The sequence below is a fragment of the Schistocerca cancellata genome, chromosome 5 (genome assembly GCF_023864275.1).
Source record: "Schistocerca cancellata isolate TAMUIC-IGC-003103 chromosome 5, iqSchCanc2.1, whole genome shotgun sequence".
NCBI lineage: Eukaryota > Metazoa > Arthropoda > Insecta > Orthoptera > Acrididae > Schistocerca > Schistocerca cancellata.
In genome coordinates, this window is record NC_064630.1 from 722720591 (window position 1) to 722744310 (window position 23720).

Here is a 23720-nt window from a genome sequence, read left to right on the forward strand (position 1 = left end):
CAGGTGGCTTGCGGAGTATGGATGTAGATGTAGATGAATTCAAAAAATGATGAAGAAGCAGAGATTGTTGCACACTCAGTTCAAAAAAGAATGTAGATATATTGACTGGCAGAAGTTAATAGAAATTTGTGCATCTGTAAAAGGATTGATGCATAAGCATACAGCAGCTTCCATCATCATAACTTAGAAAAAAATATTACCAAGAATATGAGAAAATTCTGATCTTGCATAAAATCACCAAGCAAGCGGAAGGCTTCTATCCAGTCACTCGTCAACAAGTCTGATGTAGCAATAGAAGACAGCAAAAGAAAAGGTGAAGTTTTAAATTTCACATTTAAAAAATCATTCCATTGAAGAGAGTAGAATATCCTCAGGAGTACCCCAAAGAAATGTGATAGAACCACACTTGTTCTCTATATACATAAATGATGATGTGATGGTAAGGATGAATTGCAAGCTGCAACTGTTAGCTAATGATGCAGTAGGGTATGGCAAAATGTTATTGGTGGGTGGCTGTGGAATGATACAGGATGACTTATAGAATTTTTTATTTGGTGTGACGACTGGTAGCTTGCTTTAAGTGCAGAAAAATGTAAATTACAAGCAGACAACTAGGAATGACAATGCTGTAATGTTCTAAAGCAGTATTAGCAGTGTGCTGCTTGACACATTCATGTCGATCAAATATCTAGTCATAATGTTGCAAAGTGATACAAAATAGATGGAGCACATAAGTTCGGTAACGGTGGTCAGTTCTTGAGTATCGTAATGTGTTTGGCATCCACAGCAGATCAGGTTAAGGGAAGACAGAGTAGCATTTGTGGCTGACTAGAGGACAATTCTGCTACTACTAAGGTACTTTTTGTGCAAGGAGTGCAATTCAAGATAAATTAGGGCTCATACAGAGGCACATAGTCTCGTTCCCACACACCTTTTGTGAGTGGAACAGGAGAGGGAATGGTTAGTAGTGGTAAAAGGTATCCTATACCATGCATTTTTTTGGTGGAGTATTTATGTGGATGAAGGTGTAGGAAAGCTGATGGCAGTGTAAGAGTAATTGAGTATCACACTAAGCAATGCATCCTGCTTTGCAACCTGGACTTGTTCTAGCAGATAGAGGAGGTATTCTATTGCAAGGCATGTTTGCATTGGATCAGATGCAGCCCCTGATATATCTGCCACCATCTCTTTAGTGAGCTGTACAGAAACCTGTGAGATTATGTGCTCAAATTTATTTGCTTACAGGCCTGCAGGTGACCTGTATTTTTGGCGAGACAATGCAACACCCAGTTATTTCCAAAATATGTCAGAATTGTTTGTGATCACCCCACAGTCAGAAAGGTTTTCTTAAAGCTGCTTGTTTCACCTGATTTCACTTCTGTAGTGTTTCTGAGGAGAGCCATTGAGTGAGATGTATGTCTCTTGGATCCAGCTCCAACCACATCCAAATACTTTTTGTGTCTTGTAGAATATGTGCTTTGGCATGTTGCAGTTGTCATGAAAGCAGAAGTGTTTTTACATGTTATTGGAGAGATCTAATTCAATTGCTGATGAGTGTAACAGGGTACACACTGCTTATACATTCATGCATCCCATACTTTTCACTCACTGGGCAAAATAGAAAATCCTGTATTATGCTTTGGTGGGTATAACTTTGTGATTGACATTTGAGTGAGTTGAGTTGTAGGAGCCATCTCTCAGCCAATTCTGAAGGTATGTGCAGAGTATCATTAAGGATGGATAGCTGCACACCAGCAAGAGTGACCCCACTGCAGTCTGTCAGTTGCAGATCTCATTAACATTGCATCACTTACTGAACTTCTCAAGAATTTGCTGTTATGGTTTGTCTGGCTCACTCCTGCAAATTCTTTGGTATCTAACAGTACCTGCAGCAGTAGAGCAGTAAATCCTTACACACACAACTTTCATAGCAGTTTTTAAGTTTTTGTTATATATTTCATTCTCTCATTATCAGTAACAAAACTAACACAACACTACACAGTACATGCATTCACCCCATAGGATGCAAGCATCTGTTAGTGGTGTCAGCTATGAAGGAATGCATCAGGCTGTGACTCAGAATAGGAAATACCGTATTTACTCGAATCTAAGCCGCACCTGAAAAATGAGACTCGAAATAAAGGAAAAAAAAAAAATTCCCGAATCTAAGCCGCACCTGAAATTTGAGACTCGAAATTCAAGGGGACAGAAAAGTTTTAGGCCGCACCTCCAAATCGAAACAAAGTTGGCCCATTGTAATATGAGACACAATTTAGGTCGAATGAATGACGATACAGCTACAGTAGTTTGGTTCGAGTCGTAAGCTTAGCAGTTAAGCTTTACCACGTAGCCATTGCTATGCGTCAGGCGCTCCGTCCGTATTTATACGGGTGCCCTTCCTTTTTCACGTGCTTCGTCTGGTTTGAATCGATTGCTTATTTTGCTTTGAGCTGATAAGTGCCGTTTTCTTTGTTATAGGTGTTTGCGTCACTCTTAAGCTGAAAATGCATTACTGCACTGTGTCATGCATTGTTTGTCGCATTCTGATAGTGCGTGTTTACGAACTGTCGCGGCTCGCGGCATGGCTTGCTTTTGTGCGCGCTACCGCCGCGTACAATTTAAAAAAAAAAAAAAAAAAGAGAGAGAGAGGAATCGTCTCAGTAGCGAAACAATGGCAAGAGACTGCTATTTGTTGTTACTTACACTGCTGCTTTCTTTGATAATGATCAACAAGAATCAAAGAATAGACCGCGTATGATAGAACATGTTCTGAACGAGAGTTAGGCGAAAATTTTTCTCCGTTTGAAAATCTTTGCGGCCGCTTCTTTATTACATCAAATTCTGCATAGAAATTAGAGTCATCTTTGATTTAAAAATCTAGTCACTTGCCGTGCTTCATTTCTGACTGTATCACTATTAGGCATAAGAATAATACGAATATAAACATGACACGATACGTATATTCTTCCGCGTTTGCTGTTGTCTCACTCTAGTTTCGTAGTTTATTAGGCAGACAGGATTTAAATGAGAGAACAGCAAACACGAAAGAATACATGGCAAAATGTTTATATTCGTATTATTCTTATGGTGAAGAGAATACTGTATGTGTTTCAAATTTCATCAGGTTCCTATTAGCAACCATCTCTTCCCCCCAGGGGGTCCACAACTCTTTTGTGGATACGTGCGTAGCGAGCACGGGACCCCGAGCTAATGTGGCCTTCCTTCCTTTCCGGGCTGCATACCTTCCCTTTCCGCATCCTTCCCCATCCCTATCTTCGCCCCTCCTCCCCTCACCTCTGTCTCTTTCCTTCCCTTTCTCCCTATCTGGGAGTATGGTTTGTGCCTACGTCCGGAGACGGACGCTCGTAAATGTACTGCATTCTTCGCCTTCCTTGCTTTTGTCTTCTTCCTTCCTTTGTCCTTCTCTTTTCCTTACCTCTTCTGTTTCCCTTTTCTCCGCTGCGGCGTTTGAGACCTCTCTTCCTTCCTTTCCCTTTCGCTTTCTTCCTCCCTGTGCGTGTCTGAAGGCCGACCCACGCCCTTCGTGCGTAGCCGGTGACGGGGTAACGCGTAATTCCCCGCCCCGGGTAGACAGGTAGGACACGTACGTACCCCCTGGTAACGGCCAGGCCCAGGGAGGGGTGATTACCCGAGCTGATACCTTCCGAAAATGCCGATTGGTCCCTCCGTCCGTTTGTCGGGAGGTGTGACCTGAGGTGTGAACAATCACCTAAGGCGGGAGTGCCCTCAGAGAGGGCCCCCACAAGGGAGGAGCGCGCCATCGGAGACGCCGGTAATCATGGGGGATTCTTCCGCAATGGTTTCCTCACCTTCCACTAAGTCTGCTCACAAACGTAAGTATACTGAGTCTCAGCCACAGACGATTCTTCCATCGTTGCCACAGTTCCTTGTTGTTTCTCGGTCTGATGAAGGTCACGACTTCTCCACGGTCAACCCTTTCATTATTCAGAAAGGTGTCGACGCAATTGCGGGTCCTGTAAAGTCTTGTTCCAGATTACGGAATGGCACCCTGTTGTTAGAAACACACAGTGCCCTCCAGGCACAAAAATTGCTGCGTACTTCTCTGCTCCACACCTTCCCTGTCCGGGTGGAACCGCACCGTACCTTAAATTCCTCGCGTGGAGTCGTTTATACACGCTCCCTCGATGGATTGTCTGACGACGAAATTCAGCACTATCTGTCTGACCAGGGCGTAACGGCAGTTCATAGAGTAATGAAACGGGTTGACACGAACATCATTCCAACCCGCGCTGTCTTCTTGACATTTGACACAGTTCAACTCCCATCGCAAATCAAAGCAGGCTATGAGATAATTTCCGTTCGCCCTTACGTCCCAAACCCTACGCATTGCTATCGATGTCAGCGGTTCAATCACACCAGCCAGTCCTGTTCCAATCCAGCCAAATGTGTTACGTGTGGCAAGGATGCCCATGAAGGTGCTTGTCCACCTCCATCCCCTCGCTGCATCAACTGTATGGGTGACCACGCTGCTCCCTCTCGAGATTGCCCCGTTTTTAAGGACGAGAAGCTCATCCAGGAAATAAGGGTGAAGGAAAAGGTGTCGACCTTTGCTGCTCGAAAATTATTCGCCAGTCGCAAGCCCACTGTGCCTCAGACAGGAAAATACAGCACTGTCCTTGCTTCTCCTCGGCCAACAAAGGAGGCGGCCACGCAGACTTGCGACCTCACCTTTAGTACCACGGTCGTCAGATCGGCCAGCGCAAAGATTGCTCGTTCAACCTCACCACTTTCGCCTGCCCACTCTGTGGCTCACCCTTCGTCGAGTTCTGCTACATCTCGAGCCCAAAAATCGGACGCCAAGTCTTCGAAAAAAGAGCATACTCGTGAAGAGTTTTTACGTACCGCAACTTCACAACCATCGGTTCCTTCTTCATCTAAACCACATTCTTCCAAGAAGGCTACAAAGAAACCCAGTTCCTCTCCTTCTCCGCCAAGGCGTGCCCCCTCTACAGCACCACCTGGCGGAAATCGCCCTCGGCCATCTTCTGTGTCGCCGAGGCGCACTGCTGGTGGCCGGTCAACCGGCCGATCGCTGGTGGCAGGGACTGCTCCTGACCAACCTATGGATCAGGATCTTCTGCCTTCGGCTGAATGCCATTCCATGCTGTCGGTTGCTAGCTCCGAGCAGTCTCTGAGTTGACAGCAACTTTGGTCACATTCCTCCATTTTCCTTTCACCCCATGTCCATTATCCACTGGAACATCCGCGGCATTCGAGCCAATCGGGATGAATTGTCGGTCCTCTTACGCTCCTACTCGCCGGTCATCTTCTGTCTTCAGGAAACAAAGCTGCGTCCCCATGACCGCTTTGTTCTCCCTCACTTTCAGTCTGTCCGATATGACCTCCCCTCTGTTGAAGGCACTCCAGCCCATGGAGGACTCATGATTCTTCTCCATGATACTCTCCATTATCACTCAATCCCCTTAAACAGTTCCTTCCAAGCTGTCGCCGTCCGTCTTTCCCTTTCTGGATACACGTTCTCTCTTTGTACTGTATACATTCCATCATCCACACCAATGGCACGAGCTGATCTCCTTCATCTTCTTGGTCAGCTTCCACCCCCCTATTTGCTGGTTGGGGACTTCAATGCCCACCACCCGCTTTGGGGATCTCCTCATCCTTGTCCACGTGGCTCCATATTGCTAGACGTCTTCCACCAAGCGGATCTAGTTTGCCTCAACACTGGGGTCCCCACATTTTTGTCTGCCTCCACGACAACCTTATCTCATTTGGACCTTGCGGTCGGTACTGTTCCGCTAGCTCGGCGCTTCGAATGGTTCGCCCTTGATGATACACACTCGAGTGACCACTTTCCATGTGTCCTCAGACTACAGCCTCAACTGCCATATGTGTGCCCGCGACGCTGGAAGTTTGCCCAAGCCGATTGGACACTTTTTTCGTCTCTCGCGACATTCGATGACCGTCGCTTTCCCAGCGTCGACGATGAGGTCACACATATTACCGACATTATCCTTACAGCTGCGGAACGTTCAATACCACGCACCTCCGAATTGCCCCGGCGCCCCCCAGTTCCTTGGTGGAACGAGGCATGCCGTGATGCAATACGTGAGCGGCGACGTGCTCTTCGCATTTTCCGTCACCATCCTACTTTGGCCAACTGTATCCGCTATAAGCAGCTCCGTGCGCGATGCCGTCGCGTCATCCGCGATAGCAAGAAGGCAAGCTGGAAATTCTTTATTAGCTCATTTAACACCTTCACTCCCTCCTCGGAAGTTTGGAGTCGGCTTCGACGGTTCTCAGGCGCGCCTAGTTTCTCCCCGGTCTCTGGGCTCACTGTCGCGCATGATACCTTAGTGGACCCCGTCGCAATTTCTAACTCGTTGGGTCAGCACTTTGCTGAGATTTCGAGCTCTTCAAATTACCCGCCAGCGTTTCTCCCGAAGAAACGTGCAGCGGAAGTGCGACCTCTTGCTTTCTCCTCTCAAAATCACGAAAGCTACAATACTGTTTTCTCCATGCGGGAACTCCAACATGCCCTCTCATCTTCTCGCTCCTCCGCCCCGGGACCGGATGGTATCCATGTCCAAATGTTGCTGCATTTATCAACCCCTAGTCTGCGTTACCTCCTTCGCCTCTATAATCGAATTTGGACCGACAGTACCTTTCCCAAACGGTGGCGGGAAGCTATTGTCGTTCCCGTTCCGAAACCTGGAAAGGACAAACATCTCCCCTCTAGCTATCGCCCCATTTCTCTCACGAGTAGTGTCTGTAAGGTTTTGGAGCGTATGGTGAATTACCGTTTAGCTTGGTGGCTAGAATCCCGCAGTCTTTTAACACCAGCCCAATGCGGATTTCGGAAGCATCGTTCTGCCGTTGACCATCTTGTTGCTCTCTCCACTTATATCATGAACAATTTTCTCCGGAAACGCCAAACGGTAGCAATATTTTTTGATCTGGAGAGAGCATACGATACCTGTTGGAGGACAGGCATCCTCCGCACACTGTTCTCTTGGGGCTTTCGAGGCCGGCTGCCCCTTTTTCTTCGCGAATTTATGGCAGAGCGCACTTTTAGGGTGCGGGTGAACACTACTCTCTCCCGTACTTTCTCCCAAGAAAACGGGGTACCCCAGGGATCTGTGCTGAGTGTTGTACTATTTGCCATCGCCATAAATCCAATTATGGATTGTCTCCCTCCTGATGTCTCGGGCTCCCTCTTTGTGGACGATTTTGCGATCTACTACAGCTCTCAACGGACCAGCCTTCTTGAACGACGTCTTCAAGGATGTCTCGATCGCCTCCACTCGTGGAGCATCGAAACTGGCTTCCGTTTCTCACCCAGTAAGACCGTTTGTGTCAATTTTTGGCGACGTAAGGAGTTTCCTCCGCCCTCCTTACATCTAGGTCCTGTCAACCTTCCGTTTTCAGACGTCGCTAAATTCTTGGGTCTTATGTTTGACAGAAAACTAAGCTGGTCCTCCCACGTTTCCTATCTTTCGGCTCGCTGTCTGCGATCGCTTAACACCCTCCGTGTCCTGAATGGTACCTCCTGGGGAGCGGACCGAGTGGTCCTTCTCCGCCTCTATCGCGCCTTAGTGCGCTCGAAATTGGATTATGGAAGCATAGTCTACTCCTCTGCTCGGCCGTCTATTCTTCGGCGTCTCGACTCTATCCACCACCGTGGATTACGTTTAGTGTATGGAGCTTTTTACACTAGCCCTGTGGAAAGCCTTTATGCTGAGACTGCTGAACCTCCGCTGTCCAATCGGCGGGCAGTACTCCTGAGTCGTTATGCTAGCCATCTGTCTTCCATGCCTACTAATCCAGCCCATGACCTTTTTTTCGACGCCTCCTTTGATGTAGGGTATGCAGGCCGCTCCTCTTCCCTACTACCCCCGGGAGTCCGCTTCTGTCAACTGCTCCATTCTCTTTCCTTCCGCTTTCCCAAAACCTTCTGGACAACTTGGGGTACAGCACCGCCTTGGATCCGTCCCCGGATCTGCCTGCTCCGTGACCTTTGTCAATTTCCCAAGGATGGTACTCCTACACTTGTTTATCGTCGGGCATTTGCTGCTCTATGTGCAGCAATGACGGAGGCCACATTTATTTACACCGACGGCTCGAAAACATCGTTAGGTGTAGGGAGTGCTTATATTGTTGGCGACACCCCAAATCAATTTCGGCTTCCCGACCAGTGTTCGGTTTATACTGCGGAGCTTTACGCTGTTCTCCAGGCTGTCCACTACATCCGCCGCCATCAGCGGATACAGTACGTAATCTGCTCAGATTCTCTCAGCTCTCTCCTCAGTCTCCAAGCTCTTTACCCTGTGCACCCTCTGGTCCACCGGATTCAGGACTGTCTGCGCTTGCTCCACCTGAGGGGCATCTCGGTGGCGTTCCTCTGGCTCCCGGGACACGCTGGTATCTGTGGGAATGAGGCGGCTGATATAGCGGCCAAGGCCGCAGTCTCTCTTCCTCGGCCAGCTATTCGGTCGCTTCCCTTCACCGATCTACGGAGCGGTTTATGTCGCCAAGTTGCTCAATTATGGCATGCGCATTGGTCGGCACTTCCCTGTAATAAATTGCGGGAAGTGAAAGCCCTTCCTTGCGCTTGGACCTCTTCCTCCCGAACGCGTCGTCGGGAGGAGGTAATTTTAGCTAGACTCCGGATAGGGCACTGTCGTTTTAGCCATCGACATCTTTTAAGCGGCGATCCTCCCCCACTCTGTCCCTACTGCTCTCAGCTGTGGACGGTAAGACACCTTTTAATTGAATGCCCCTATTTTAATCCGTTACGCTCCCGTCTACAGCTATCGCCTGATCTATCGTCGATTTTAGCAGATGACACGCGCTCCGCCGACCGCGTTCTCCAGTTTATTAGTGACAGTGAAATGGCGTCAGTCATTTGAACCTTTTTTTGGGGGCAATCACCCCCTTTCTGTAGTGGATTTTTAAGCATTCTTCTATTTTTAGTTTCTCAAATTTTCTGACTTTGTTCCCATTGCTGCTGGTTTTAAAATTCGGTTTTTTACTGTCTTAAGTCACGGGCTGGGCGCTAATGACCTTAGCAGTTTTGCGCCCTAAAAACCACAAAAAAAAAAAAAAAAAAAAAAAAAAAAAAAAAAAAAAAAAAAAAAAAAAAAGCAACCATCTCTTCTCACAGATAGGAAAAAATTCAGAACGTAGAGTTGGCCATATTGACAAACATCCCAAACAGTCTTGCCAGTCAGATTTTCGTAGTACACTGAAAATGTGCTACATTCGAAGATCAACAATACGGAATTTGTATTTACTTCGTTGGATAATATATGAAAATGCAGTGGTCGAAACTCGCGGCGGAGAAAAAACCTCGTCTTCCACTTTTTTTCAAAAATTTATTTCCTGACGCAGTGGTTTTGGCGCCAGTATTTATCTTTGTGCCTACAAACTGCATGCCTGCGTAGCGCAACATATATTCAACGGCAGAAATTAGTTGTGCCGGCACGTACCAACATTTTTCATAACTTCCGCTTGCTTTGCACTCGATTCTAAGCCGCAGGCGGTTTTTTTGGATGAAAACTGGAAAAAAAGTGCGGCTTAGGTTCGAGTAAATACGGTAAAATAAAATTGTAATATTTATTGAAAGGTATTTTTTGATTTGGTTTGATTTGATTTTTTATTGGTCCAGTTTTATCATACAACCCAAATTGTACAATTGATACTGGAAAGATGTTCTAATGGTTCTCAGTGTAAAGGCACTTACCAAGTATGTGACTTGTATTCTTAAATCTTCCCAACTCCACTGACAGTTGACAACTCTTGCAGTTGGTTGCAGAGAAAGAAATTACTGAATACCGGATTGAAAATAAGATATGGAGAAAAAGTACAGCTTATAAACGTTGATTATGCCTCATGCATTTAAACATTAAATTCATAATGGCCAATTCTGTGAAATATGAAGAGCTACACAATTTAGTGAATGAATTTGTTTGTTGTTTGCAGGCACGAATTGTGGAAATTTATGGAAATTGTGGGGAGTATATTTTAACAAGTCATGGTGACTTTTTTGATGAATGTCAAGATTTAGTTGTCTTTGTGATAGAAGTGAAGCTTCCTCAACCCTCTCAGGAGTGTACAATTAAGGTAAGTTATTTTCCTTTTTTTGTATATTTAGTACTTTATCATTTTTTAACTTCAGGTATCACAACATTATGGTCCATTTAGTAGTGTAAAAGCCGATTCTTTAAATGGAAAAATGTTGATTTAAAGAACTTCAGTGAAATACAGTGTTTCAGAATACCACTGCACAAAATCTTCAAGATGTAGAGAAAACACACATGTCAGTGAATAGAGCATCTCCCCAAATTTTTAACTTATTTACAGGTGCTGAGTGTGGGCACCATTTGTGACCTGGCAAACGTCTGTATGGTAGTCAAACTCTTTCCACACACATTGCGGCATGACATCTTGGGAACCATGTCCAGTCCAATGCTGAGGCAATTTAGCATTATGGTTATCACAGATTTGTGGAAGACAGTGATGTATTAAAAAAAAAAAAAATAAAAAAAAAAAATACACGACGGTGAACCCAAACCATGAAAAGTAAATCAGAGAGAAAGTGTGGGGAGCATTGTCATTGTGTGAAATGAAGTCTTCACTGTCTTGCTGTAACTGTGGCATAAGGCATTGCTGCTGCATGCCAAGGTACACTAAACCAGTCACATTTTTATACACAAAGAAATAGACCCATAAACTTTTGAAGAAAAAATTATTAAAAAATACGTTAACTGTAGAATACTCATGAATGTGTTTCACACTATCATGTGAATGTTCAATGCCCCCAACAAGCACGGCATGATGATTCACCTTTCCAGACACATGAAACATGAATTTGTCACTGAAAAACAACTTCTGTGGAAAACTGTCTTCCTCCAGTAGCAGCAATTGTGATAGAACAAAGCTCATTGTCCTGAGCTGTTCTGGTTTTACATATGGATGTTTGCTGGATTGTGCCAGAAGGTTGACTGCGGTATCTGTCATCCTGTGCTCACACATGTTGTCAACTTCTTTGGACTCCTGATGAATGACACCACAATCTCTGGTGATTGACTGGGCGGCCTGTATTCTTTGCACTACATAAGTAGCTATACTCATGAAACATGTACCACTGATAAATTGTTCTGTCTGTTGGAGTTTTTATCTGATACTGGGTATGAAATTGTTGCTGAACGATCAAATGACACATTTAGTGAATTCATGGACACAAGATGCATACATTTCTACATTTCTCAGTTATATACTGTGTTCTGATAAGCCTACTCCCTAGTGGTGTGCTTAATAACAATCAAAACTTGGAAAGATGCTCTACCCATTGATATGTGTAATTTTTCTGTGTATCTTGTAGTTTTCATGCAGTCGTCTTCTGAAACAGAGGTACTTATGGATAATATTGTATTTTCCACCATGCTTTTGTATTTTAAAAACTTGTAGTGAAGCAATAAAAATTTTTAGAAGTTATAAGTGATGTATATGTTCATATACTAGTGGAGGGTGTACATAGACATGTACCTAGATTAGGTCATTGATGAAACCCTTACAGCTAAGAAGTTGTGTTAACAATCAGCATCAGCATCACCATCATCACAGTAATGACACTGACAAGTAGTGAATAATAATATAGGAAAGAATATCCTTCATTTTATGAATCTTAATGTTAGGCAGATGAATTGGAAACATCTTGACAATTGCCTATCAATAAAAATAATCAATTTATAAAAAATAATTTAACTGGACAGATAGAAAACTTACTCACCATGTGGCGACAGGAGTACACACTTACATAGGAATTAAAGTTTGCAAGCTTTTGGAGCCAATGGCTCCATCTTCTGGCAGAAAGGTTGAAGGGGAAGGAAGAGGAGAGAAGGAAAATGACTGGTTAGGCTTAGGAAAAGGGGTAGAGCTTAGAAAAGTCATCTAGAAGCCCAGGTTAGAGGATACTTACTGGGATGAAAAGGAAAGACTGTTTCCTTTTTGTCTCATCCCTTCTTGCCCTCTCATCCTGTCCAGTAAGTCTCCACTGACCTGGAATTCTGGGTGACTTTTCTGAACTCTGCCCCTGTTCCTAAACCTCACCAGCCCTTTTTCCTTCACCCACTTTCTGTTCCCTTCAACCTTTCTGCCCAAAAGGAGGAGCCACTATCTCTGAAAGCTTGCAAAGTTCAATACCTTTGTATGTATGTTCTCCTGAGTAGATTTATCTGTCCAGCTACATTATATTGACAGTTGCCTAAAATGGTATGAAAAGAGAGTAAAAAAAAATTTTAAACACAAATTGGGATGGTTGAGTCAATTGATAAACCCTTATCTGTACAAAAACAGTTTTCCCAGCTTTCATTTAATTTGATTGGTTTACAGTTGCTGTAACACAATCATATGGACCTGGAATAGTCACATGCCTTATTTCGCTTGATCCTTACAGTTGTTCTTCTCAAGAGCTGTTTTGCTTAGTGTTTGTCACTTTTTAGTATGGGACATAAGACTAATGTGTACTGTGGCTATAGTGAATGGCTAATTTGTGTGTCATAATGTTGTGTATAAATGTGATATCACCAATTCTGCTACAGATCTGAATTTGTTGAGGAATGACAAAGAAATGGATAGAATATTATGTGATGTAGTTCTGAACCGTCACTGATAGTGGGGGACTAAACAATCATTGAGCACACAAATCATTAACATCTCAATGTTACATTACATTAATACTTGTTCCATAGATCATGAGTAGGATTTTGTGTAATGATGTGGAATATGTCAGTCTAACATAAGTTTTCTTTTCACAATATAACCTTTTTTTCTTAAATACTATTTCGTATTTAAAAATTTATCTGTTGAGTAGAAGGAGTTGGCATTCAGAAATTCTTTTAATTTGTTTTTGAATGCTGGTTGACTGTCAGACTTTTAATGCTATTTGGCAAATGACCAAAGATTTTTGTGGCAGCATAATTCACCTCTTACTGTGCCAAACTCAGATTTAATCAGGAATTCTGAAGCTCGTCCTTTCTTCTAGTGTTGTAACTATGCTTTTTGCTATTATTTTTGGATTTTGATAGGTTATTAATAACAAATTTTATAAGTGAGTATATGTATTGCGCAGGTACGTGAATATTCTGAGATCCTTAAATAAATGTGTGCAAGGTGACCTTGGGTGGGCTCCAGCTATTATTTTGATTTCGAGCTTTTTCTCTTAATGCTGAATTATCACAAAATATGATGCCAGATATGTCTATCACAAAAATGTGCAATAACCCTAATAGCATAAGTAGCTGAACCTAAACATTTCAGCAGATCATCAGTGTGTTTCTTCCAATTAAATGTCTCATCAATGCACAGACCCAGAAATTTTGAATTTTCTGCCTTATCAATGGTGTTACACTATTTATTGTATGGAACTGTATATACCGTGTTTTCTCAAAATTTAGTGAGAGTCTATTTGCAGAGACCACTTAAAAATTTTCTGAAACACATTTCCTCAGCTAATTCTTTCTTGTTGGGTGTGATTACTATACTTGTATTATCAGCTAAAAAACTAGCTTTGCGTCTTCATGAATATAGAGCTGAAGTCATTAATATATATTAAGAACAATACGGGACCCAAGACTGAACCATGTGGGACACTATTCTTGATATCTCCACAGTTAGGACTCTGCTGATTTTTGTAGACTCTCTATGCTGTTAACTTCAGCCTTCTGAATTCTTCCACTTAAATATGAATTAAACCATTTGTGCACTGTCCCACTCATACCAGAATACTTTAGCTTATTTAAAAGAATTTCACAGTCAAAAGCCTTTGAGAGATCACAAAAAATCCTAAAGGGTGATGTTCAGTTATTCAGAGCCTTTAATGTTTGATCAGTGAAATATATATAGCATTTTCTGTGGAAAAACCTTTCTGAATACCAAATTGACACTTTGTTAGTACTTAATTTTTACAAATATGTGAGGCTGCTCTTGAATAAATTACTTGTTGAAGAATTTTGGATACAGCTGTCAGAAGTGAGATTGGGTGGTGTGGTTAGCATCAGATGTATCCCCTTTTTTATGCAATGGTTGAACACTAGCATATTTCAGTCTATCTGGAAAATGACCTGTTTCAGTGAGCTATCACATATTTGCCTGAGAATCCAACTTACCTGCTAAGAACAGGCTTTTAACACACTGTTGGAAATGCTATCAAGTCCATGTTAGCTTTTATTTTTGAGTGAATTTGTTATTTTTCTTATTTCAGTAGGAGTGGTGGGTTGAATTTCAATTTCATCAAATTGCGCAGGTATTGCTTCTTCCATACACAGCCTTCCATTTTCTAATGAACAGCTGGATCTTATTTTCTCTACAACACTTACAAAATGATTACTAAAAATAGTTTCTATTCCTGACTTTTTGTTAGCAAACTTTTCATTGAGCTTGATAGAAATAGAGTCTTCCTGTGCTCTCGGTTGCTCTCTTTCCCTTTTAACAATATTCCAGATTGTTTTAATTTTATTATCAGAGGTGATAATCTCAGATATAGTGCACGTACTTCTGGACTTCTCAGTAACTTTTCTTAGTACAGTGCATTAATTTTTATAATGTTTGACTGTTTTTGGATCATTACTCCTGCTAGCTATAAGGTACATTTCCCATTTCTGTTTACAAGATATTTTTATCCCTTTAGTAAGACACTGCATTTTGTATGGTTTCTTACAATTATGTTTCATTGTTTTTTTATGGAAACTGTTTTGAAATATACTCACAAAGGTATCATGAAACAGGTTAAAATTTAAGTTAACATCAAGGTTGCTATACAGGTCATCCCAGCCAAACTGTTGCAAGCTTTCCCTAAAATTTACAACTGTTAAATCGTTAATTGAACACACTATTTTAGAGGAACTTTTCTGCATTACTGTAAGGAGCTATGTCATATACTGTAACTAGCTGTGCATCATGATGAGAAAGACCATTCTTGGCAGGAAAATGTTTTATTTGATTAAATTTATTTTGGGCTATAAAAATACTATCTGTGTGCTACTCTCCTGTACTATCTGAGTAGGAAAATCAATAACTGATGTCAAATTAAAAGGACCCAGTAATACTTCATGCTTTCTGTCAGGCTCTTTCAGATAATCTACATTGCAGTCCCCACAAACAATACTGTAATTTTCTTTCCTCTGTTTGGTGGATATCGCAACAAAGAATCCAACTTTTTTTGGAAATAGCTGATAATTTCCCAGTTGGCATTTACGTATGGCTACAATTAGAAAAGTACCACTATTTAGTGTAAGCTCACAGGCACATGCTTCTGTATGTTGCTCTATAGCAAATTTTTAGTTTCTATATTTTTCACATTGTGATACATTTTCATATATATGGCAACTCCTCCTCTTTCTATAGTGTCTCTACTCTCATGTGCTGAATAGCTTATACCACTTACATTTACCTTTCCTGTATCTGTGATTAGATGATTTTCAGACAGGCACAGTATATCTATTCTACCCTCAGTTTCTAAATCTTTTAAACAAAGAAGAAGCACATCTAGTTTGTTCATAGTTAGTGTTAAAAAAAACATGTTTCTAGGTTATGAAATGAAGAAATCACTATATATAGCAGTTTCAGTTATGCTGATGTGATGATTGACAAGTGGAATGTAATGGCTCAGAAAGTACACTCACGTGGTTGTAAGAATTAGGAGGAATTTTAGCAGTAGATTTAAGGGGCAGGAGGAGGAATCACATTCAGATAACGAAAAAGAAAGTGCAGTTGTACTGGAAGTTGGAAGAGGGGAGTTGGAATAAAAGAAGAAACCTGTGAGCATTGGAGTGACAGCTGCAAGAATAAGACAAATTAGTTGCTAGAATACTATATACACATGTGTTAGTACCTGATTGATAACACTCAGTACATGTAATCGAAACAGAATTAGAGTGTTGTAAAACAGGCATCCCAAACTCAGTAGTTTTCCTTCCAGTTTTTGGAAATTGCCATGTTGTTCAATATTATTAAATGATTTATTTAAGCATGTGAAGTATACTCTTTGAAATAATTTGCTCTGAGTGCCAAAAGTTCTCACAGGAACAGCTCAAAATGTCCGTACACTTATTCACTTCTCTGAAGTCGTAGTTCTGATATGAAACTCAGCTTAGAGAAAATTCTTGAATTACAAGACAAAAAATATTTTTCCAAAACTGACATTGTGATAGTGAATCCGAAACTTAGTTTGAGCAGTAGAAGCAAATAATAAGAATTTTAGTAGAAAAAGGAACTTTGAAAATACACTCCTGGAAATGGAAAAAAGAACACATTGACACCGGTGTGTCAGACCCACCATACTTGCTCCGGACACTGCGAGAGGGCTGTACAAGCAATGATCACACGCACGGCACAGCGGACACACGAGGAACCACGGTGTTGGCCGTCGAATGGCACTAGCTGCGCAGCATTTGTGCACCGCCGCCGTCAGTGTCAGCCAGTTTGCCGTGGCATACGGAGCTCCATCGCAGTCTTTAACACTGGTAGCATGCCGCGACAGCGTGGACGTGAACCGTATGTGCAGTTGACGGACTTTGAGCGAGGGCGTATAGTGGGCATGCGGGAGGCCGGGTGGACGTACCGCCGAATTGCTCAACACGTGGGGCGTGAGGTCTCCACAGTACATCGATGTTGTCGCCAGTGGTCGGCGGAAGGTGCACGTGCCCGTCGACCTGGGACCGGACCGCAGCGACGCACGGATGCACGCCAAGACCGTAGGATCCTACGCAGTGCCGTAGGGGACCGCACCGCCACTTCCCAGCAAATTAGGGACACTGTTGCTCCTGGGGTATCGGCGAGGACCATTCGCAACCGTCTCCATGAAGCTGGACTACGGTCCCGCACATCGTTATGCCGTCTTCCGCTCACGCCCCAACATCGTGCAGCCCGCCTCCAGTGGTGTCGCGACAGGCGTGAATGGAGGGACGAATGGAGACGTGTCGTCTTCAGCGATGAGAGTCGCTTCTGCCTTGGTGCCAATGATGGTCGTATGCGTGTTTGGCGCCGTGCAGGTGAGCGCCACAATCAGGACTGCATACGACCGAGGCACACAGGGCCAACACCCGGCATCATGGTGTGGGGAACGATCTCCTACACTGGCCGTACACCACTGGTGATCGTCGAGGGGACACTAAATAGTGCATGGTACATCCAAACCATCATCGAACCCATCGTTCTACCATTCCTAGACCGGCAAGGGAACTTGCTGTTCCAACAGGACAATGCACGTCCGCATGTATCCCGTGCCACCCAACGTGCTCTAGAAGGTGTAAGTCAACTACCCTGGCCAGCAAGATCTCCGGATCTGTCCCCCATTGAGCATGTTTAGGACTGGATGAAGCGTCGTCTCACGCGGTCTGCACGTCCAGCACGAACGCTGGTCCAACTGAGGCGCCAGGTGGAAATGGCATGGCAAGCCGTTCCACAGGACTACATCCAGCATCTCTACGATCGTCTCCATGGGAGAATAGCAGCCTGCATTGCTGCGAAACGTGGATATACACTGTACTAGTGCCGACATTGTGCATGCTCTGTTGCCTGTGTCTATGTGCCTGTGGTTCTGTTAGTGTGATCATGTGATGTATCTGACCCCAGGAATGTGTCAATAAAGTTTCCCCTTCCTGGGACAATGAATTCACGGTGTTCTTATTTCAATTTCCAGGAGTGTACATGGAGGTACAATAAAAATAAAAACCATCATTTTGAAAAAAGTTAAAGGACAAAACAATATTTGTGAAAAAATGAAATATTTTAAATTAATAGAGATTTTGCCATGACTGTTATGAAAGTAAAGGATATTATACTTACAGTAATTAGATTGTAAGTGAAAGTAGCGATAAACAGATATTGAGTTCTGTACAATTAGTACTATTTTCATGTAAAATATAATAAGTGTTCTTTATGGAGCAAAATGTCAGCAGTTTAAGAACTGATACCGGTATGCAACATTATCTAATAGCAAGATGCCAAACATAGAATTTCAGCATTGGTGAGATATGTACTTGTCCTTTGCTGAAATACAAGCTGGTAGACAAATCATAGAAGAAATAGTTAATTACATAAATATGATATTCCCTTCATCTCACTCTCCTCCTCCTCCTCCTCCTCCTCCTCTTCTTCTTCTTCTTCTTCTTCTTCTTCTTCTTCTTTTTTAAGATACATTGAATACTGTAAATTTTATTGCAGTCCCATTAATATACTTTAGTTTGTTGTTATTTTTCACCAAGTTTGACAGTAATTTTAACATTGTAGCTTCTGTGTGAGGTAATTCACATCACATTTAGAGATTTGTACAAAAAACACATTACAATATAATTATATTTTTCAGTATAGTTATATTTTTTGTTTCATTATGTTATTGATAAAAGTATTTTTAAAGTTGTGGGAATAACTTAAGCTACCTTTATTATTATTTCAGGTATAACTAAATTTTTTAATTGCTATGTTGTTATTTGTTGTGAACACAATCATTTCACAGTTCATTTTTGCTTGATTCACAGTTTGCCCGCACGAAGGACAAGGAGCAGATGTGGTTGTTTGGAATACACATTTTTGCAGAGAAGTGTACAAATCTTACCCCACAAAATACAATTAATTTTCAAAACGTGAATAACATTTTGAAAGAATCTGGACATCAGTTGTCTGAAAAGGCTGAAAAGTATAAAAAGTTATTGCAACTTTATGGTTCCTGCTGGGATCAGAATAAATCCCAAAAGAGGCCACCAAATGCACAGAATTTGCTCAAAATGTTTGAAGTTGAGTGTCTATCACAGTACAGTCAGATAGAAGCACAAGCAAAAAATGTGACAAGGTGCCTTACAGATATTCTGCCATCATTCAATATCCGACAAAAAGAAAATCCCCCTGCTGCTAGTAGTGAGTGTGCTGAACTGAACTGTAGTGATGTTGCTGTGCAACACCAGTCTTGTGACACTATTACAGAAGACTTGAAATTGTACATCAGTGAACAATGTGATGTCATAGAGAAAAGAATATTATCAAAAGTTGAGGAAAAATTAGAAGAACTAGACAGAAGGCAGAATCAGAAACTCGATAAAATTTTGTGTTTACTGAGTAAACTTGACAGTAATAGCTAGATGCATTATTAACAGTATGTGGAAGATTTGTGTATTTCATTAGAATATCCTCGAATAAAAATGTTACATAAGATCCCTTTAAAGTTACTATTTCTACAGTTTTTTTTTTGTTTTGTGCTTAAAGGAATTACAATACAATTAGTGAACTGAAGGCAGTGCATTTTTTGTTTTTTTGTTACATTATAAAAATGTGAATTACAGTATTAAAATTCCAAAGGAGTTTTTAACTTTGTTCCTTGAGGTTCTTCTTGTTTTAATGAAATGCAGATGGTGGTATTGCAGTTTGAATTTTGAATTATGGCCTATGGCCTATGTTTTACTGCTAACAGTTATGTATTGCAGCTTACTATTCTTAACTGCTACCAGGTAGTAGTGATTAAATAAAGTGTTTTGATAATTTTTCTTGTTATTTTATTTGAACCAGTATCATTACAGTTTGTTGTCTGTGTCAATGTCACTTAATGGATCAAAACCATAAGTATGTATGGTATGTCTTGACAATATAATTGTGTATTCAAGAACTACAGAAGATCATGTTCAGTATCTGGGTAAGTATTTAGTAGATTGAGGGTAGCTCGTCTTACACTTAGTGTGGAGAAATGCCATTTTGCTCAGACACGAGGAAGTTATCTCAGACATATTATCAGCCAAGATGGAGTGAAGGTGGATCCTTAACTTAAATCCACAAACTACTAAACAATTACAGTCAATTATCGGATTCTGCAAATACTGTTGTAAGTTCATGAAGGGATTCACTGAAATTGCACAGCTATTAACTAAGCTGGTACGAAAATGTATTAGTTTTCAGTGAGAAATACAGTATCAACAAGCATTTGAGAAACTCACAGAGATATTAATATAAGATCTGCTATTAATATTCCCTGATTTTGAACAGGAATTCATACATTTGTGTGGTGCCTCCAGCAGTGCCTTAGGTTGTATTTTAAATCAGGAAGTTGATGAGATAGAAAATCTGATCGTGTTTGCCACCAGGCAGCTGAATAAGGCTGAAACCATTCGACAACTTCAAAAGAAGCATTACAAGTTATTTACGGAATCTCTTATTTTTGCTGCTATTTGTGTAGTCAGAAATTCAAAGTGATTACAGATCACATATATTTAAAATAGTTATTATGGTTCAAAGCTCCATCAAATCAATTAATGAGATGGGCATTAAAATTAAGTGTTTGATTATGAAATAATTCATAAACCAGCAGTCAAACACACAAATGCTGGTACCCTAAGCAGGAAGAGAGCAGTTTTACAGGTAGTAGATGGAAGCAATGCAGACTGGATAAAGGACAATCAGCTGACACTGAGTGTCAGTTGTTTCGAACACAACTTCAGTTTGAAAAAGCTAGAAGGCTTGCAGTTCTTCCAGTGTTGAGAATGGAAGTATTACACCAAGCAGATGACCGTGTATTAAGTGACAACCATGCATTATGTGATTACAGAGGGAAATGAGCAACTGATAAATGTGTAGCTGAAAGATTTTAGTGCAAAGCACATCACAGTGACATAGAACAACACGTAAGGAACTATATCCCGCGTGTACAAAGAGCAGGTTGGAGTCGCCAGAAAATTCAGTAACAGAGACTACCTGAAGTTGACAAACCATTTTCTGTGCTAGGACTGGATGCCTTAGGACCTTGTGATAGAAGAGAAGTGGGTAATACTTATGTTCTAAAATGTTAAATCATTTTTCATGATATTTAGTTATGGTAGCCATCCAAGATCAGAAGGCGAATACAGTAGCACGGGGAATGGTAAATAACCGGTCATTAAAATTTGGTATGCAAGAAACCATTATTACAGACCAAGGAGCTAATTTAATATCTGAACTAATGATGATTATTGAAAAATAAAAAGAAACAAACTGGCTTGTTCCATACTCAAATGAATGGAGGGACAGAATGAGTTCACCATATTTTATCCAAAATGTTAACCTATCATGTAAATGCACAGCATTCAGATTGGGATATATGAGGTCTGTTCAAAACATTGTGGAACTTTGTCCAAAAATTTTTTCTACATTTATCTTTTACTTCTTGTGCATGGTTTCCTTCAAAATACCCTCTCCTTCAAAATTGATTCACTGCTCCCAACGCCATTTCCACTTCCAGAAGTAGTCTTGGCATGCTTCTTGCTGGATTGCGCGAAATGCCGTCTGTGAATTTTCTTTTATCTCATCTATCATTGCAAATCTTCGTCCTTTCAATGGAGTTTTCAAAAAAGTCCATAGGGGCCAGGTCCGGAGGGTACGGAGGATGAACCAGCACAGTGGTTCATTTTTTGTGCAATAGTCACGTACCAATGGGGATGTATGTGCGGGTGCATTATCCTTGATGTGAGAGCCATGAATTGTCATGCCACATTTCGGGCATTTTCCCTGCAGGTGCCGCAACACATTGTGATAGTACCACTGATGAACAGTTTGTCCCTGTGACACGAATTCAAGACTGACTAATCCTTCAAAGTCAGATGTAACTACCACCATGGCTTTGACATTTGACCTGATCTGATGAGCTTTTTTAGGTCATGGACAACCTTTCCCATTCCATTGTGAAGATTGAGCTTTGGACTCAACATTATAACTAAAGACCCACATCTCACCGCCACCGGTTATGATTCTCTTAAGGAACATCTTGTTCTCATTTGTGTCATCCAAAATCTCTTCACAGATTGTGAGGCAAAGGTCTTTGTGGTCTTGATTCAAAAAACTGTGGGACTAACTTGGTGGCAACATGTTGCAACATTTTACATTCTTCTGCATCCTCTTGGACAGTCAGACTTTGATTAGCATGTACAATATTGTTGACGTTCCTGACATGAGCGTTGTCAGTAGATATCAAAGGGCACCCCGAATGAGGGTCATCTTTGGCATCTGTCCGGCTGTCTGAACCATTTGTGACACCCTGTATGGCTTTAAGCACTCATCACCATAGGCTTCCTGCATCATTTGGTGTGTCTTTGTAAAGGTTTTTCTTGAGTTTCACTCAAAATTTAATGCAGACTTGTTGCTCCTCTAACTCTGCCCTCTCAAAATTCGTAAACTTTGTGTGACAATGTTCTGTTCAATACAGCACTGAACAATAACTAACAGATACACAACAAAAAACTTCCGGTAGTTATACATTAAACACAGGTGCGTGCGGAGATGCCAGTCGAATTTCGCTCGAACACATCATTGATGCAAAGTTACTAAAGTCCCAGAATTTTTTGAACAGATCTCGTATATTTAAGTTTTATCGTTAGTGTATGTAATTCAAAAGTTCATACTGGAACTAGCCTCTCATCGTATGAGGTAATATGTGAGCAGAAAATGTCATCAGCTTTTGATGAAGTTCAAACTAAGCTGAGGCTACAGTGCAAACCAGTGAAAAATTTGCGTTGAAACTGAGCATGGAAATGGCTCATGGGGGAGTGGATAGCAGTCGGCCGCGTGCCATCAAGAACTCAGTTTGTTAGCGCACCTGACGATGGTGACATGTCTAATCGCCAAACTATTGTGCCCATTGGACACCATGAATAGGCATTACATCCGTGGACAGCTCAATCAACGAATATGCTAGGAGAAACTGAAAAATCACTAAAACTCTTCATTTACTTCACCATTGTGCACCCTTTTCCGTGCTAAAGACAATCTTAATGTGGTGTAATGAATGTCATTTTTTGTTCTGGTATTAAAATTGTCACTTTTGAATTGTAGTGGGTTATTTGCACCAAACTTCTTGAGGGAATAAATATACTGTGAAGCATTAGTCAGAATGCTCAGCTCCTTAAACAGATGTCTAGAAGATGATCATGGGTGAGAACTACGCATTACTCTCATAGCAGGTTTTCGAACAACGAAGACTTTCTCTCTTAAAGAGGAGTTTGCTCAGAACATTTTTCCATATGACATTACAGAATAAAAGTTTACAAAATATGTTAACTTAATGATTCGTCTCTTCCCAAGATTAGCAATGATTCAAAATGCAAATATGGCTGAACTAAGTTGTTTTAAGAATTCCACAAATTGCTTTTTGCAGTTTAAATTCTCATCAGTATGGACACCTAAGAATTTTGAAGTTTCCAACTTATTTATTATTTGTTCACCATTTATTACACTTATCATTGCTGTAGGGCCGCTACAGGTGTAGAACTAATTGTGCTTGTTGGATGTTAGATGGAACATCATTTACATATATGAGGAACAACAGTGGACCTAAAATTGAACTTTGGGAAACTCCATATGCGATTTCTTTCCCCAGTCAGAATAATTTCCCAGGACTATGTTGGCTGAGTTACTAAGTACAGCTTTCTGCATCCTTTTAGTTAGATATTATCTGTTGGTTTGCTATACCATCAATCCCATAAATCTTATATTTATCTAGGAGAATACTGTGATTCACACAGTCAGTTGGCTTAGATAGGTCACAGAAAGTACCAACTGGTGCTACTTTATTATTTAATGCTGGAAAAAATTTGGTGAGGGAACATATAGATCAACTCTTCTGAAATCCAAACTGTGATTTACTGATGATATTATCGTTGCTCAGGTGAGATTTTGGAAAACGGTGTCACTAGTGAAACAGGTTGGTA

The 23720-nt window shown here is 41.4% G+C and overlaps 1 protein-coding gene across 3 annotated transcripts in view; it reads left to right on the top strand.

The window, feature by feature from the left end:
- LOC126188191 (uncharacterized) overlaps positions 1-19437 on the top strand; it is a 40638-nt gene extending 21201 nt beyond the window's left edge. For all 3 annotated transcript variants that reach the window (XM_049929725.1, XM_049929724.1, XM_049929726.1), the window contains exons 4-5: positions 9982-10122; positions 18540-19437. In XM_049929725.1, the coding sequence (XP_049785682.1) occupies positions 9982-10122; positions 18540-19136 (738 nt within the window). In that variant the 3' untranslated portion in view covers positions 19137-19437. The remainder of the gene's footprint in view (positions 1-9981; positions 10123-18539) is intronic.
- The last annotated feature ends 4283 nt before the right edge of the window (positions 19438-23720 follow it).